This window comes from Cyrtonyx montezumae, unplaced genomic scaffold (genome assembly GCF_038088225.1).
Source record: "Cyrtonyx montezumae isolate F1298 unplaced genomic scaffold, pur_monq_1.0 scaffold_6, whole genome shotgun sequence".
NCBI lineage: Eukaryota > Metazoa > Chordata > Aves > Galliformes > Odontophoridae > Cyrtonyx > Cyrtonyx montezumae.
The window spans coordinates 14,734,892-14,754,122 of record NW_027072067.1 but is presented as its reverse complement, the minus strand read 5'-3'; the positions used below and the strand labels follow the sequence as shown (position 1 = coordinate 14,754,122).

Sequence of the window (19,231 nt, the reverse complement as noted above, 5' to 3'; positions counted from 1 at the left end):
AAATAGATAAATGCTCTCAGTCTAACAACCTCAATTTACGAAATCTTTTCTGTCAGAATCTCTGTCTGTCTACTCATTACTTCCAAGCATTGTCACACAGAGGTGTTTTATATAATAATACTCTGGAATGAAGTGGCACAGCCAATTTAATTTGTTCGTTTGTGCTTTTATTTTTCTTACTGACTTACAGAGAAGCTACAGTCCTACAAGCTCATAGCTACTTTCACCTTTTTTTCATGTTTACTATGATGTAGATATTAGGTACTTGCATGAAAACTCACAGTAAACTTAATATAGTATCTATGTAAGATACTTTTATGCTGTCTTCAACATTTTTCCTACTTTCTGTAAAATGCATTATGCATTTTCCTGCTCTAGCGTATTTTGCTTAGAAGTACAGTGTGGCTTTTACCTGAGGGGGGAAAAAAAAAAGACATCCAAATACCTCTGTACATAGAGTTTCTTTTTACATTTAGAGCGTGCAAATAAAGACTTAATTTCCTTTCCAGAATTTTGTATACATAGTTTTCTGCCCATTGAGGTGGTTGTGAATACAGATTTGGCAAGACAAGTCAAGGCAGCCTTCCAGCTGTGTTCGAAGTACTTGTGAAACAAAAACACACACAGCAAAGTAACATTGCCAAGCAAACCTCTTAAAAATTATGCATATATTTGTATGCTGTCCTCTTGTTTGCTGTCATGGAAAACCTGTTCAGAGGCCTAAATTGCATTGCTAACTTCGTTGAAGGTTTCCCACTTAATCATTCAGTAACATCTTGTCTATAAGGATGTAACCACGTAAACCTGTCCATATTGCATCAGTGCAAGATGCTCTCTATACAGTTGATTACAGATACTGGATGGGCAAGCAGGGCAGTTCTACAAGCTTGTCATTGTAATGTTTTCACTTCTTTTGCTACATCTCAGTAACTGATACTGAGATACCTACATCAGAATCTGTACTTTACTCCATTCTCGTATAAGGAAGGTGTAACACTTAGATGGTGAATATTTTTGGCATTGTCTCCCCATCTAACTTACTTACTAAAATGAAAATCAAACAAACGGAAACCATCACCCTTCTCTGTGGTAGTGCTAATTTACAAGGTGCTTTACAAACATAGATAAGTGCCATTCAGGGTTCTACTCTGTGTAAGATAAGCAAATGTGAGATGAAGCACTTGAAGGCAGTTCAGGAAAGTGAGGCTATGGAAATGAGTTATGCAAAGAGGAGAGTATTATGAAGTGGGGTTGCTGAGCAAGGGTTTAGGAGGTAAGTGGAGGAAAACAGTCTAGTGCAAGGAGCCCAGGGCCCTGAGAAAACTGTCTGATGTGGTTGCCAAGCCTCTCTCCATCTGTTTGAAAAGCTTTGGCTTTTTCTTTATACACTGTATACACTGATGTCTTATTTTCCTCTCCATCACTGATCCTTGCAATTATTAGGCCAGCACCAAGTCAAGCAAGGGACATGTGAGGTTGTGGCAGTGCATCGCTGCTGCAATAAGAACCGGATTGAAGAACGATCACAAACAGTCAAGTGCTCCTGCTTCCCGGGGCAGGTGGCCGGGACGACGCGGGCTCAGCCCTCGTGCGTGGAAGGTAAGAAGTCTCCTGCTCACTCACAGTTCATAAGGATTGTTTGAGAAGTTTCGTCTCCTTGATTGCTCGACTTCCCTCTGCCTCAAAAGCATAATCCTTCCTTTTGTTAATTTTGAGAACATCGCTGCGCGTTGATCGTAATGAGTCTGTGCATAAATCCAGGCGTAATTAATCCTCTTAATATATGTACTCGTCCATTTCATGTCTGTGTCAATAGAACTTCATAATTTTTTGCACACAGAATTCTGCTTTAAGATGGGTCTAGAAAGAGCAGAAATAGAAAAACCTTAACTTAAGGCTATTAACTCTTCCAGTTACCTTTAGACCTAGTAAGTTGGCTGAAAAATCACTGGGTAATAAATGCAGCCCTAAGAGCGAGCATGCAGATAATTCTGGGGTATCTGACTCTGAAAGCTGTTTATCAGATGGATGACTCACCATTTTATGTACCAAATAGGCTCTTAATGCTGGACATCAGTGCTATAATGGCGTCCCATATCTACTCTGTTGTGTACGTTTTAACTCCAAATGAGTTGGAGTTAGTAGACCAGAGCAGAGTGAGCTTTTCCATATGGAAGTTCAACCTTTATGAGTTAAATTTAAAACAAAAGCCTCAAAACATTTTTCTTTTGAACTTTCAGAGCTATTTACTTCTAGTCATAAAACTAAATACATGCAATGTCTTTTTTTTTTCTTGTTTTCCAGTTCTTATTTAAGAAAACATTTTAATTTTTTTCTTAGACTGTTTAGACTTTTCATGCCTTGTAGTTTGGGAGCACAATAAGCTTTAACTGTACAATTTGTTAAGTAGTTTTCCCTTCAAAGGAGAAATACCCTCTGTTTTCAGGTGATACAACAAGCATCAGAACTACTTTTTGATATGACAGATAATAAAAGTCAGTCAGTGTTCTAAACTTGCCTAAGGATTGCAAAGGTGACACTACATTCTGTGATAGAAAGACATAAATGTATGATATGGTAGAAGCTTAATTCAGGCTGTCAGTGCAAATAGTTGCTGAGAGAATTTAGCGGCTGTTTTTTTTCCTTCAAGTATAGTTGAAATTAAATAAGACAGAATATTATGACTGTGAGATTTTGGTTTTTAAAATGCAAGTCTTTGATTCCTCCTTCTTTTTTGGTGCTTCACTTTTTGCTTTTTTTCCTTGCAAGCATCTGAGACTACAGTGTTTTTTCAGTTGCTGTAGCACAGAAACTATAACAAATTTTACTTAGCCTCAGGATTAGGCATGTTTTTCCTCACTCTGTACACAGCCTTCAGTAGGCTTCTATGCTGTGGAAACCAGAAATATTTTCTGAAAAAAAAGTTATGAATTAGCATGTTTTAGTCCAGCATAGACATTCTGTTTTCTTTTCTAACTCCATTCTACTGAACAGAGGGATATTTGATTTGCCTGTATTTTGCTCTGAATTTAGAGGGAAGAGTATGTTTGAATTGTGATTTTTCCAACCTAAAGGAAAGATTCCGTAGAGCAATTGGTTTATAGTAGTCTTCTGAAGTAATTTCTTTGAACTTCAGACCTCATCCAGTAGTAATTATTATTTGCATTATCTCTGTGCTTTTGAACATACATCGGCACACACATGGTGGCTGCTTCCTGCAGTTCCTTCCTCACGTTGCATTCATGTTTAACTGGGCTCAGAGAAAAGAGGAAATAAGGCACTTCACGTTCAGTGAATTTGTATTCATTAAGTGCCACCCACTTGTGTCAGATGACATGATTTTTGGTTGTATATGCAGATGCTTTTACAGATTGAAATTCTTGATTATAATGTCTACTACTTAGTAATTTTTAATAGGAAATGTTTTCTAAATCTAAGTAGAATGTATATACATATAAAAACTTTCTGTTTGGACTTTAGCCTCGTCAACACATGTTCAAAAAGGAAATAATTGTGAAAGTCATGTTGGAAAACAATAATAAATAGGGTGAAATTGGACAAATGTCGATGCTGACTGAACTTTTCAGCATTGAAGAGGTGACTGCAACAGGGTGAACAGGCTCATATTTCATGTTCAATGCTGAATAGCAACCTTAAAAAAAAGCTGTTGGAATGCAATAGTGTTTTTATTTCTTGACGGAATAAATGAGTGGTTACATAGTTATGTAATTACAATTAATTATTTTGATATCTATGAGATGATTTTTAGCAAGTCTGCTGCTTCTTTCTTTTCTTGAATGAAGGCCTGGTTTCTGTTTTAGTATTCACAATCCAGGAAGCACAGTGAGCTGGCTCTAAACATTCCTTTCAGCTAGGCTGGCAAATTACAGATTATAGCTCATCCACAGGAAATTAAGACTACTGAGGCAAATAGATTCTCTCAAAATATGGAAGGCAGTAAAGATCTGTGAGTTCAGTAATGTCTAGACAAGCTTTTCTTGCTGTTCTATTCTGGAATGGAACTTCACATTCAAGTAGCCTCCAGCTATATGTATATGTATGTATATATATATATTTTATTATTTTTTTTTTCCCAGAAAATTGTAACAATCAAAATAAGCTTTCCTCATCTGAAAACTGTACTTGTGGTTTTGGTATTTTATGGATGTTATTTTTCTTTTCCCTGGATTTTCTTAGTCTTTCAGCATACGGGCTTTCAGACCCAACTCCTACTGGGTTTCAGTGACAGATTTTTGATTAATTTGGGTGGAGTTAGAATCTAGTTCATCAAACACAGCTCCTTGTTGATAGGTATTGGGCATTGTGCCCTTTTGCATAAACAGGCCATAAAATAGGTTTATAAAGCCTGTCATGATTGTTTTTAGGATGCAGTCATAGGCCAGCTGGATATTTACATCTTGAAATAGCTTGACAGATGATGAAGAACTTTACACAAGGTCAGATTAAAGCAGCACTTTATTAAAGCAGTACTATATGTTACATCTGAACCCTGCTTGGAGGAGTAGTGCAAAGTGTACCAGTACTCAGAGCTACCAGAATTTCAGGAAAGTCTCCTGTTTGAGACAGGTCAGACTGGATGTTTGTATGATTACATTCAGGCATAGACCTGTAAAAGGGACATTTTTTTTCTGAATGATAAATAATAAGGAGAAAACTAAGAGAAGTATTTTGAGTTACAGGAAAGACTGTAAATATCCAGGTAAGTTTCAAGGAAAACATTATTAAAACTGTACAGGAAGGAATATAAAAATATTTAAGTCTTATAAATATATCAAATGAAACTCTGACGTGCCTTGAGTACAGCACTGTGGGGCCTAACTAACATTTATAGAGTGCTTTGCATTTATTTCTACAGTGTCTCTCATCCCAGAAACTTTAAACGTTGGTAGCAGCAAAAATCAGAGTAGTTCATCTAAAAAGTGGGATATAAAGACTAAAATCAATGTTATTGTCTGGGATATTCAATAGCATTTCAACAAGCGTAGTAAAATCACTTGTTGCAGCCTAAATGAGAGTACAGAGGAAGAGAGGAGTATAGAGGAAGAAGTCTTTGGATAAGGACATTTCTGTAATCCCTTGTCCACATTGGCATACTCATTAACTTTCTTCTCTTTTGGATAATTGTATTTTGGATGCAGCTAACAAGAAGCTCCGATCTGTGTATTTGAACTTACTTCTGAAAGCTATTGGCAAGTACTGGCAAACAAGAAAAGCAAGGCTTTCTGTCCTTTTTCTTTTTTTTCCCACCTTTCAGACACAAGCTATCTTGCTGCTTTGAGAAATGTTGCTGTAGATGAATTGAGCCACTAAACTCAGGAAAAAGCAGAACGTATCACAGAATTGTAGGGGTTGGAAGGGACCTCTAGAGATCATCTAGTCCAACCCCCTGCCAAAGCAGCTCACTAGCTCAGGTTGCACGGGTAGGTGTCCAGGCAGGTCTTGAACATCTCCATAGAAGGAGACTCCACCACCTCTCTGTGCAGCTCCAGTGCTTCATCACTTCACTGTGAAGAAGTTCCCATGCACATTTGTGTGGCACTTCCTATGCTTCAGTTTGGGGCCACTTCCCCTCATCCTATCACCACACACTGCTGAGAAGAGCCTGGACTCATCCCTTTGCCTCCTGCTCCTTAGATATCCATAGACGTGGAACAAATCTGAGTCTTATTTTCTCAAGGCTGAACAGCCACAGTTCTCTCAGCCTTTCCTCATAAGAGAGATACTCCACGTCCTTCATCACCTTTGTGGCCCTCCACTGGACTCTGTTGAGGAGATACCTGTCTTCTTTGTACTGGGGAGCCCAGAACTGGACACAAAATGATAGGAAGTAATTAAATATACAGAGAAAACATACCATACAGCCTATATACCCTGCCTTGAGTTGTAGCTATACTACTTGATTCCAGCTATAGAAAATGTTGCTTAACAGAGGTCAACTCGTTTGTCTGTCAAGGATCAACAGTTACATTTGAAATAGTCATAACGAGATTCTGTTTTTGTCCATTTTCTTTGTTGAAAATAACTTCTTTAGTAAGCACTTTCAGCTTGTCTACCAGCTTCTGCCAAGGAGATAAAACATTAATAACTTTTGTCTGGAGAGAAGCAAAGTGCTTCTAAATGCCTCTAAGTAAATCATCACTAGCCAAATCATTTTCCATCCAGTCAAGTCTCTTAGCCGTGGAATTTATGAGGAAAAGCGCTTGGATTCAGGGACTAAATAATTAAAGTTTTTCTATAGGGTCAAAGAAACACAATGAAGAAAAAGTACAGTTCTGGCTGAGAGCCCAACTGGATTACAGACTGCAGGGAAGAGACCATAGAGAAAGAAGAAAACAAAAAATCAGTACATAGTAAACAGATAAAAGTACAAATGGTGGAGAAGATTCCCTTACCATTGTGTTTGGATGTATTTCAGGAGAATTTTAGAACTCAAAGGGATGCTAATGCTATGTCAGTATTCAAAGAAGAAAAAGAAACATAGAATAAAATGAATACTCTACTGAAAATTTACGTGGAAAGCTTAATCTGAGTAGGTAGGAAAGACATCTGTATTTGTCATGACTACAGATAACACAGATATGTTTAAGTAGAATACAATGAAATAATTAAATAAACTTTTTGTAATCCCTTCAGCTTTAAACTGTAAAACATACTACAACGTATGTGCACTGCTCAGTGTCAGGATCCTAACGTAGCTCAAAACCACGTGTCTCCATACAGTCATCAGTAGGAGGTAGAGTGAGATGGCACATACCTACTGGGATTTCACAGTGCTACATCTATCCCTCTGCAGCATTTTCAGCAGTGACCTGAAAGCAAATATAGAATCTCCCGACAAAATATATATATATATATGGATTTCATCTGGTGGATCAAAGGAGTAACTAATTACTGCCCCAGGCAGTCACATGGCGTAGTCCTGTGTTGTGGGAAGTTGAACCTGTTCAAAAAAACTCTGTGTTAATAAAGATGAATGGATTGCATCAAGAAACTGAAGAAGTTGAATGGGCTCAGCTTATCAGGCAGAAGATTGAAAAGTTACTTGATTGCAACGCGTTCAATACCTTCACAGGGAGAAAATGATGATTACTAACAGGTGCTGTAATGTAGGAGAAGAAAGTGCAACAGAAGAGGTTTAAAGAGGAAAAAAAACAAAAAAAAAAACCCCACTAAAACTCTGTGTTTCATGCTGAGATTGTTTAATTGTTGTGAAAAATGTCAGTGGGAGAAGTTACTTTCTTCACCTGTGCCAGAATGGCTTGGAAGACAATGTAACCGAACACAACTGAGGGCACAACACAGTGAATTGCATGAGGCAAGACAAGATGATGTATTGGCACCTTTTGGCCTTAATCTCTATGAATCTACTGTTTCCATGGAATTGCATCATCTAGGGAGCGATGTCAGCAGAAGATTTATTTCTGGTAGGGTAACCACCAGCAAATTGACTGGCAAATGTCAAACTAAAGCAGTCTCCTTTCCCTTCATTAGGGTGGCTGTGTACGAGTGTGACATAGCTGCTCTCGTTCCTTAGAAAAGTCATCTGCTGAAATGTCTTCAAGCGTGCCTCAATCTGAGAAGTGGAAACTTCTATGTCCTGTGGAGTCACACGGTTACAAGGACAGCAATACTTAAAGATCTCTTGCTCTGAAGATTAACCTAAGCATCTGATGGAGAATTTTAATAGACTAATCTCAGGTGTGTGTTTGATACAAACAGCCACAGCCATTTAGGATGTACAGACAGCAGAGTGGACATTAGAGCTACTAAGAAATTGGACATAAAATGGATATAAGAATTAGTGCATTGCTACAGCAAAGAATTAGGGATTTGCTGAAAGTTAATAGAATGAGACCTGTATTAGGTATTTCAAAGTGTTTCCATTAATGGGAAGAAAGATGTATGCACAGAGTGAAAATCAAACAGCAGAAGGGTAGGAGTCATTTTCTCTGAAAGTGTCTAAACATGAGATGAATAGGAGGTGAACTAGGCAGGCTATTGAAGAGCTTGTTTGGTTTAGATTGACTCCACAGTGTTTCCCTTTCATATCCCTGCTTATTTTAATGGAAGATGGTATAGCTGGAAGTGATGGTTGGGATTCACTGCCTTTTGTGAACGCTTCATGGACCGGGAAGCTACATGGTCACAGTGGTTCAAGATGCTGTGTGACCCATTCGTGTGTTGCAATTCTGGGAAGACAGTAAGTGCCTTTTTTAATAAGTTGTTAGAAGCAGGTTAATGCAGGTTGTATTGATAAATAAACCCTGCAGTGTTTGGTGCACTTTCTGTAGTCTTAGAACAAATTGTGCTCAAGGCAATCTGAAAAAGGTTGGATCTGAGTAGTTATCACAACATCTGAGGTACCGGGGATTCTAGGCACCTGAAGGGACAGCTGAATGAGTGAGAGGTTGTTTTCGATGTCTGAAGCTGAACTTAAATTTTTAAGGTAGCACTGTGAATATGAAAGCAAGTTCTCATGTCCTAATGCAGGCAAGTTCCTATGCCAACACATCCACACTCACAGAGTGTGGAGAGCCGTGTAAAGCAGTAACCAGGCCTCCCAGTGGGGCTAGCTGGCTCTGAAGCAGAGCTTTGGAGATGCAGATAGCTTACTACCAGGGTCATTCAGAGGTCCCTGATGCCCTCGAGATGCCCTCGAGCTTCTTGAGTCTCACCTTCTAGAGGTTATGTTTATCAGAAATTAATGTGGTATGGAAATTGAATAAAATTTAGAAAGTTGCAAAGCTATGAATAAACTGCTGCACTATTTGTCTCGAGTGGAAGTGATCCCTCACCTCTTTGAGAGGCATAACCACATTTCATCCATTTTATCAGCAATCAGCATCAAAGCAAATGATCTAGGATGGAAATAGCTGTGATAGGAATCATGCATTCATTTTACAACGTTAGGAGAGTGAAAGAATCATTTCTAGAAGCTACACTGGTGCTTCAGAAATACATTTTTCATAGTGCTCTTCATGTAGCCTTAGAGTGAAAGCACAAAACAAAAGTAATTGAATGAGCATTTCAGCAATATCCTCATGTCAGCCTGCCTGCTTTTCACCCTTACCTGAAGGTTGCAGAGATACAAATCTACCTTGAAATTACAAAGAAACAAAAAGTGCTTTACAAGAATTAGGCTGAATTATTTTTGTTCATCTCTTTTGGATGTACTGTCTTTTAAAGCGTAGACTCCAGTGCATGCTGTAGAGTAATGCAGACTAACGACATCAACATTCCCCACCATGTTTTATTTTGCAATCCAATTTAGTTTCTGTATGATGACAAACTGATACTTTTCAAGATCATTTTCTGGGATTTGATGAATCCTGTGAACAATGCAAAACTGAGAGATGCATGCAGAAGTTTGCATTAGTTTTTGGGAATTAGTTACCAGCAGTATTAAAAAGTCACAACTACGACTATAAAAATAACAAGCGTGATCTTATTAACAGAAATTGGCTTAAGGGTAGAAAATTAATAAATTTGCACAGTTGGTGTGCTACTGAAGCCTTGCTAAACATATTGCAAAACTGTAAGTGTAACTGCAAGATTTTTAGTTAATAATCTAATGCTTTTCAATCGGTTTCATGTCCTCACTTGCCCTATTTACTGACAGACTTCACATGCTTACTTCTGTGCAGTTCTATTTTCTTACCTGGTGGAAAGAGAAACTGGCATTTCTTTGTCCAGTCTCACATATGCATATCTGAATTAAACAAGAAGCCTCAGTTTTCTACTGCCTCACAGCAGCTTCTTTGCTAAAGCATGTAAATGCCACCTCCGTAGTCAGCAGAGGAGGAAAGGCAATTCCAGAGGCCAGATCACTCTGTGCTAGTGTTGGTCTGTATGCCATTTATCCTGTCTGGGTGAATTTTTTTAGTCACCTCTTAAGCTTAAACTTGCTCAGCATGATAAGCTACTAAAACAGTAACTGTGCATTCTACCTTTTGTGATCAAACAACTGAACAGCTCGCAGGCAACCTACCTACAAATGACAACACTATTAAGAAAAGATTGTATTCTGTTTCTCTTTCTCATTTCTTTTTCAAGCTTCTATTGTCCTGCAGAAGTGGTGGTGTCATATGAACCCCTGTTTGGATGGAGAGGACTGTAAAGTACTACCAGACTATTCAGGGTGGTCTTGCAGCAGTGGAAATAAAGTAAAAACCACAAAGGCAAGTACAGAGATCACCTATCTAAACACAGGCTGCTGATGACATTTGCTTATTTCATTGCATTTGTGGTTGTGAGCACCAATACTGGACTCCTCAGTGTTCTGGAAAGCAGATTGTTATTAATTTGTTATTAATGTGATTGTTCTCAGGGAGGAAAATGCTGGGTAAGAACTGCCCCTTAGCTCCCAGCCTAGTTAAGTTACTGGATGTTGGAATCAAACTGAAGAAACAATTCAGCTGTGATCAGTGCTAGGGGGATAATCATGTTCCAGGATCAGTTCTTCTGTTTGCATACTAAGGTTGTATACCCAAGGTGTAAAGTTATATTCTTGCACTACTGGAAAGCCCTTCTAGCTTTGGAGTGAGGTAGCTAGCCGTTGGAGTTGAGAATTTGTACTGACGTCACTGAAACTGTGAGACACTGAGCACCAGTGGAAATCAAGCTGGTTCTGATAATTTCTAATTACAGGTCATCATGGTGACAACCTGTTTTTAAAATAAGCTTTGCTCTGCCATCCTATTTCTTAATTAATGGCCAGCAGAAAGAAAATATCATGTTCTCTGTCTGCTTAACAATCTGAAATGAGTTCAGTGCATTGAAGTTCAACAAGTCGTAGTGAACTGCGTGTATAAATATATCATAAAACATGAGCTTTCAGCAGGCAAAAGCAGCAGAGACATATGCTTAGCTTTTTCCTTTACAGCCTCTTCTAAATGGAAATGAATATTGCTGATTAAGTAACAGTCTGAATTAATAAGCAAATACTGACACCAAATGCTGCTTAATAATGGCTGTTTTAAGAGCAAAACATGTACTAATTCAGGATGAAAGAGAAAATTAGATGGCTTTGGGCAGCTATGGAGTGAGTGCAGTGATCCAGAAACCAGACATACACATTCTGTGGTGACAAGTTCACTGGAGAAATCTGACCAGAAAAGTCTGAAAAACCATATTCCTCTTTTAAAGATCGCAGAACGGTTTAGGTTGGAAGGGAAGTCTGGAGGTCATCATGTCCAATCCCACTGCTCAATCAGATGAGTTATGGAAAAGGTATAAATTACCCTCAGCCTTTGAATTTTTTCATAGGCATTGACTTCAGCTGCTCATATGAAAAAAGGAATAATGTGGTGGCATCACACAGAGGGGTGAGACAGGCCAAGTAGGAGTTGAATATAGAAACTGCATCTGTGGCATTGACAACTGGAGCATCAAGTCTTCATTCATGCAGGTGTCCCTTCCTGTAAGCAACTGCCATTCAGTTCAGTGAGGTCAGTTGACCCCAATATGTGTAATATAGCCTGTGCTCATGACTCCTGCTCTTAAAACAGTGAAAATAGGCAGCCTGAGTCAGTGGGAGTTTACTAATAGAAGGGCAGATTTGGCACGGATCATTTATTTTATTATCCATGACAAAAATTGCAACCAGCAAACTTACAAAATATGGCAATGCATTCTGATGAGATTAGGGATGTCTTTATAAAGCTAGAGTGGGACAAATCATCCTGCCTGCAATTAGACCTGTGCAAATTCATCAACTCCAATGAGTTTGTGTGAGTCTAACAGAGGGCAAAGTGTAGCAATATGAGAGCAAATGTTATTTCATTAAACTCATCCTCTACTTTGCTGGGATGTGAAGTAATGTTTTTTTGCATTGGTTTTTATCACCATAAGAGCTTACTTTAAGGGGTATTTAATTGCAAGGATAAGCAGACAACTGGCACTTGTACTTAGATGTGAATTGTTCTACTGAATTACTGATATGAGAGCTGCTCGGTTTTTTTCTTGCATAATTTTGCTTATCTTTTGCTGCCCTTTGTTATTCTAGATTTACACATGTTAAGATAGGGCTGTATTTTACTGTGCATGTGCTTAGTGACAGCATAAGGGAGATCCTGGTTCTGCAGCAACAGAAATATAGATATGAATAACAAAGTTGCTGGTTATACCTCTTATTGAGAGGAGTCCTAAACTTTACTAGTGGCTGGCCGTGTTGGAGAAGGGAGCAGACTGGTAGCAGGTTACCTTAAAGAGCAGATCCATGTTTCCTCCGTATATATTCTGCATGTCTTGTGAGTGATTTTCTCTTTCTACTAAGGCACAGTTGTTGCACAAATATAATGAATAGATTCTGAACAGAGGCTTATGGCACAAACAACACTGAGCTGGAAGGAGTGTGAAAAGGAATGGAAGGAAAAAAGCCTTGTTAGGGGGAAAATTGATGTAACTTATTTTTTTATTTTAAGGATGAACAAAACAATTGTCCAAACTCAGCTCAATCTGCATTAAATACATTATTAAAACTCAGTGCAAAAAGAGGACTGTCCAATGAGCAGTAATCCAAACCATACACCAGCCTGTATGGCTCAATGCTGGTATACTTAGGAAAGACACAGCAATACCTTTGTGGGTAGATATAGAATATGTACTCGTATATGAAATTCTTCCAGTTTTGTAGTTGGCTTATATCTAAAGCATGAGTGTTGAGATCCATTTGATGCTATTTTTTTTTCTATGTTACATAGCAAAGATGATCTCATTACCATTTAAATTTCTAATCAAGTTTTAAAGCTTACTGAGACCTTGGGATCAGTCCTAGTTGGGACAGTGAGTTCCTCAGGTTAATTATACACTGAGAGAGGAAATGCCACGTAATCACTTCTAAATCTGCTGTCTTATTTGAAAGTATTAGACTGACTTGAGGTGTATGAAGCATGAAGATACTCCTGATGCTACTCAGGAATTAGATGTATAGGTGGTAGCTGAGTGGGACAGTTAAATATGTGAAAGGCTGAAGGGCTTCTATTTAAACCAGTTACTGTGGGGAGGGAAATAAAAAGTGCTCTGTGTTTGTTAAGCTTTATAACATGTGTAGACACTACAGAGCAGAGCTGACAAAACCGCCTCCTTGCAGGCTGTCTTATTCTTCCCCATTTGCAAGGGGGGAAAGGATGGATTCTATGTTGGTAACAGTTTCCTCTTCTTTTATAGGTAACACGGTAGCAAAGAATAAACCTGTGGGTCCTCCTGGAGCAATGGCATGTGCAACTGTGTTGCTTGGCTGTTAGACAGAATCCAGGCCCTATTTTGTGAGGGTGCTATTGACTTCAGTCTTTGAACAAGCAAGTTTACTTAAGAGTGGCGGACAACTCCTTCAATGGTGGCTGTAGTTCCTGAACCTGGATTTTGCTATACAGAACAATACATGTGTAATGTGGTGAGAAAACACAAGGAGATTTGGTTCGACCTGAAACACACCTTGGATTCTCCAGCTTCTGATGCCTGGCAGCAATTCATAGAAGCATGAACCTGAACTTCTGCAGTACATCAAGGACAAAACTTTGTGACTCTGAGATATATAAAATTGCTTTAAATGAGTTTAGATTGTAAAATTAACCTAGAATACCATAGAAAGAAAATTCTTACGTTGGAACCATTATGGGTTTGTCTGAGGTACTTCTCACAGTACAGCAGAAAAATGCAAAGCTGATCCCAATGTTGAGTTAGCCAACAGGACAGTGTTAGTAAATAACATATTGGTGTATTTTCAGCTGTGATTTGTAACTGTCAAGGTTGTTAGAGTGAAAAGATGGCACTTATAAATCAGTAATGATTATAGTAGGGCATACTTTGGTTATATCTGTGCAATTAAATTTATTTCCTTAGGTAGTTATAGGTACTTTAAATTTTACATTCATAAGTGGAGGCAGGGAAGCATAAGGAAGAGACAAAATTTGAAAGTAGATACATTTTTTGCTGTCCTAAAATAAATCCATTCTCTAGGGGAATAGCAAAGTATATGTATCCCTTGCCTCTTTGAATCTAGATATGGAAAAGAATTTAGCCATTAGCTAGAAATATGCATTCAGATGCCTCAAAAAAAAAAAAAAAAGGTTAGAAAGAAAAGAAAAAGGCGAGCATGCTTGTACTGCATAAAGAGGGCTTACTGGAAGAAGAGTAATTTGTTCAGATTTTCATAGCTTTGGTTATATCCTAATAGGTAACATACTTAAAATTCATGAGCAAAATTCTGGATAAAAGTGAATCTTCGCTTTCAATTAGTTCTTGTTTAGACTGATTATAATAATTAAATGTCCAGTTCTTTGACAGACTGAATTTCCAAGTGATTACGTTTTGTGACACATAATTGTTCCATATTATTGTAGATGCATTTCATACTGTTTTTCTTATTTGCCTGTTGCAGTTTTTTGTCATCAGTCTTCATAAATAGAACAGTAAGTAGAAGTGAAGCTGTAGCCAGGCTGATTCCCAGTATATCATTTTGGACTTAAGATGCATTAAAACTGACTAAAATGCAATGATGCAGATGGATATCTTGCAGATGAACTGCTGCTGACCCAGCTGCTGAACTCACTGTTATGCTTTATGTAAATATGAGGGTAACAATGTAAATCTAATTTTTATATAACCTGAAAAGAAAGAAAAGAAAAAAGAGAAAGAAAGTATGTTGTATTCATTTAGATCATTGTGCATACGCTTTCAGCTTTGTGGGGAAGATACCATCAGCCATGTGAAGCTGTTCAGAATAATGTTGAGCTTTTTTTGCTTTTGATTTGCTGGAATGAGTGCGAGTTTTCAGCCAGATAATTCCACAGAAGTTAGTGGGGGAAGGTCTGGCCCTGTGTTCTTTTTCTTCTGATTTCTCTGGTTTAGCCCACTTTTGGTTATGCGTTTGATTACAGCTGGAATCATAGTGGTCATTGTACTCAGTGTTAAGGAAAAAAAAAGAGATCATCTGCTGTATCCTTGAACAGCTAAACAGTGATTCTACCTAGCAGACTCTACTTTCCCTAATGAGTCCTGCATTACTAGTATTCTTCCACTGTTTCAATTTTCCAATTAAGTTTTAATACTGCCTTTTCTCTTTCTACTTTTTCTGTATCTATCTATTCAGGAATATCATCAGTGAAGTTGTTTTTTGTTTACTGTTTGTACAATGTTGGCCCCAAATCGGTATTTATTTATTTTGCTAATTTCTGTATATAAAAGCATAGTAAAAAACATTGCTGGGATGTTCTGATCTATGTGGATAAATGAGAATTTTAAAGAAAAGTTACTACTTTTTCTGAAGGTAAATGCAAAGAAAAACGATTTACCAGTGTTCATACACTAGATTTATGGCAGAGCTGAGAACCAACATAAACCTTATTACACCTGATTAAGCTTTGCTCGTGGGGGGTGTAAAAGGTACATGACATCTCTTACAGCACCTGCCTGGAAGGGGCATTCAGCATCCCTGGAGCAAGGGGAGACTAGAGCATAAGTTTGATAGCATGGGATTATGAAATGCAGCCCACGTGAATGACTTCCTTCCTAGATCCTCCGCTGATGACAAAGATTTTGTAGTTCTAAGGAATCTTCGTTCCAGAGGATCTCGGGATGATTTACAGCCTTTTCTGACTCACTGCACAGATGCTCTAATAGATACCTGTCTCTTTTTGGAGGATTGCTGTTTCTTCTCATGCTGTTGTCTGACATCTGACACCAGTATTGGCCTTCTGCTGAATGATTGCAAAATTAAAACCTTTGCCAGAGGCTCTGTTAGTAGAAGAGATAGGCATCCTGGATTTGTCGTGTGTTCTCTATGGAAGTGGCTTAGTTTGTGCATATCTACTTCTAGAAGAGCAGAATTTGTAAGCAGCAAATCTCTGCTTTCTTCCCACTCTTCAGCTTCTGTGGGGATAAAACATGTGGGTTCTTGTGTCTCATTGCCTTCTCCGTCTGGTTCAGAGACAGATCCCCTCCCTCTGTCCTAAAACTGCAAAGTTTTGTCATACAATTTCTAACAAAAGACTGTTGCAGACACTCACTCCTTTGATAAACTATTTGATGTGCAAGCTGATCTAATTTCTAATGTCCTGATTATGCATATATATCTCATTTAACTCTGCTCATTTCTCCCCTCATTAGCATGACCCCAATGTATTTTCTTTCACTGCGTTGACATTTCAGTAGACAAACTGCTATTCACTGCTATTCTAAGCTTGCATCTTTTCAGCTCGTGCCTTCCTGCTGTCAGGTTCTTACCACTTCTACCTCAGCGTGTGACCTGGAAGTTTTGCTGCTGATTGTTGCCCACTGTTGCTCTCCCAGGCTGAGGGCACAAGGTGCTGTCTGTCCCCTGTGCTGAGGACTTCTGTGTGCCTCACGGCTGAAGCATCCCACGACTGACTGAGGAGGATGTCCACCGTATCCCATTTTGAACAGGAAGTGCCATTGTTCACTGTTCAGTGAGTTCCTTAACATTGTCCTTATCTTCCTCAATTAGACAGGGAAATCTCTGTGGTATCAAAATAAGTATATAGAAGAAGATATATGCGTTGATATGTAGGTCAAACTAGATTCATGGCATTTTCTTTATCTAGAAAATAAAATATTATTATATTATCTTAATAGAAATCCTTGCAAGGTTTCTCTTGCGTCTTACAACTCTGTTAAATCCATGATGGATTTTATTACATTTTCCTCCAAGTCTGTTATCTTCAAGGACTTCTGTTAGAATTGGTACCTGAAGAGAGTGAATGATTTTTTTACATTTGCTGTATTTTTTTTTCAAAGGGTTAGTCCATAACAAACCCTCTACAATAGAAAATGTCTTTAAAGAATAGCAGTTTGCTTGCAGACTGAGCAGACCCTGAGGTAAGGCAGACAAGGCTTCTGTCACAGCAAGAGATGCTTCTGTATTTACTAAAATATAGATGATCCTGTAGGAAACTTTTAACTATTTAGGATAAATAATTGCCTAGAAGCTGTTGTAATGTGGTTTTAAGGACTGCTTTTCACAGCACAGAGTCCCAAAGTACTGCACTGTGGCAGTAATTGTGGGCAGATTCTGAATGGATCTACTCACCTTGGGATTTGGAATGTGCTGGTTATGGAGAGCCTCTCTGAGCTCACGAGGATGTTTTCTTGATGGTTATGGCTGCAGGGATTCTTGCTGCTTGGAAATGAGAAACTTGAGGATGGGGAGTATGTACTGATTTCCACTTCAGTGAACTTAGTTCAGAAACTAAAGCCCTTTCCAAAAGCAGGATTTTTTAGGACCTTTTAAAAGGTGTTTTTACTTATCACCTAGCCAGTAAGAGTTTTTCATTTTAGAAGGTATCTATGGGCATTGTCAGATCACAGCAGGTAAAATAGCTCATCTTAACGAGATACTGGCCTTAATCTGAAGTGCGTTCTATGCGTGCTTGCAATCTGCTAAGGTAAGAAAGGTAGCAGTAACTCCTGTGAAGAATCTAGCTGGGAGGCTGTAACTTTTAAATACTGTTTCATTTATAGTTTTCTGCCTCCACACTAACCTGTGTTCTGCCTGCCTGTAGTGGTGGGGACACTGGACATTTAGGGGCATTGGACTATCCAGCACAAGTAGTGACTTCTTCATTTAGGATTTGAAAGGATTTGGTCTTTCCAAGTGAAATTTTGCAGAACTGACTCTTTCCATTTAGATCTTGGTACTGAGTCATCCAAGACTTCTCAGCTGAGGAACTGAAATACAAATATTTTGTCTACCCACTGAAGTTATGTTTCACTTCATAGCAATCTATACTGGCATGAGTTTGCACAGATTAGTAAAGTTATTTACACAAAAGCTTGCAGACTGTAGGAATCTCATATCCCTTTTTTATATGTGCACTGGGTGAAGGTTTGCTAAGCCCACTCACATGGCTCCTAGCTATAAGGTCCTTGTTTGTACTCTCTGTGATGAAGGGTTATGGGTGGGAGTACTTTCTTTTTTTTTCTTTTTTTTTTCTTTATTTCTTTTTTCATCTTTATTTTTTTATTTTAAATTTTCTTAATTTGAATCATCAGGGATTTTGTTTTGCATAGATGCCTTCCAGCCAGGAAACTATTCGCTCAGTCTTCTGAGGAAAGTTTGGTTCAGGTACAAAAAGAAAGCAAGGAGAGAGGCAAGCTCCATCCTGCCATGCAAATGATCTCTACGTAGAGCCAGAAGAGAAACAAGATAATGTCGGTAAGATAACTTCACCTCAAGGTACTCCATGTTATCTGTGTAGAGGATTATTACTTAATAGACTTTTCAAGGACAGTTGACCTATAGCCTTCATATTCCTGAGTCCGGAGAGATTTGCAATAATTAGAAAAATAATTTTCCTGCACTTTAAGGGAGCATCTAAAATGTCACCCATCAGCGTGGTGACAGCAAGAGGTGAGGAATGTTGGAACAGAGGAAAAGTAGCCTAAAAGATGATAACAAAAATTATGTATGCAATCAATTTATCTGCTGTGTAATAGGATGTAGATCCACCCAAACTCGTGCTTTGAATGACTCCAGTTTACGGAAGCGTGATATTTTTCTTCCTTTACTGTGTTTTTAACAAATAAGCCCGTTGCTTAAAATTCACTAGAACAAGTGATTTGCAAGCAAAACCGTCAGCTGTTTGCTTACCCTTTAAATTAATTGGCCTGAAAAGCAATCTACTACAGTGGTAAAATCAATGCAAAATACATTACTCTAAGTCCCTGCAAAATAAAATCGGTGCTTTGTAAAACAACGCTAGCGTTTGGAGGGCTAGACTCTGCCCTCACTTGGTTTTGTATGAAACTCTGAGTCGATGAGTTCACGCAGGTCTGAATGAACGCACAGTGATGTTCTCTAGTCTGCCTTTTGAAGATGTGCCCACAGACAATGGAAGCATTTACAAATCCACGAGGAACATTGCAGAGAGAGAAAAGGATCGGCACTGCAACTTTGAACTAGTCTTTGTCAAGGCAACTTCATTCTACTTTGGACCATTTCACAGTCTATGGGTGAGGCCCCACCTCTGAAGTGAGCATAAGTATTTGATGGCTTGCTGCTTATGGCAAATACATTTATTTGTTGGAGATTATGCAAGTTGTAACGTGGCTGTGCTGTGTGCCTAGCTATATATTCCACTCCTGTATTTCACATGTCACGGGGGCACTTGCACCCTTAGCAAAGCTGATTGTTGTTGTGGCTTGTGTGAAGGAGCAGAGGAACTGAGCTTTTCTTTCACATGATGCTGTGCCC

At 38.5% G+C, this 19,231-nt stretch overlaps 1 protein-coding gene across 1 annotated transcript in view; it reads left to right on the top strand.

Annotated features, from left to right (window-relative positions):
* The window catches only part of TAFA4 (TAFA chemokine like family member 4), a 43,087-nt gene extending 32,849 nt beyond the window's left edge, over positions 1–10,238 (top strand). Inside the window, exons 3-4 of the mRNA XM_065749706.1 lie at positions 1,444–1,599; positions 10,075–10,238. Coding sequence (XP_065605778.1) covers positions 1,444–1,599; positions 10,075–10,238 — 320 coding nt within the window. The remainder of the gene's footprint in view (positions 1–1,443; positions 1,600–10,074) is intronic.
* Positions 10,239–19,231: the final 8,993 nt, after the last annotated feature.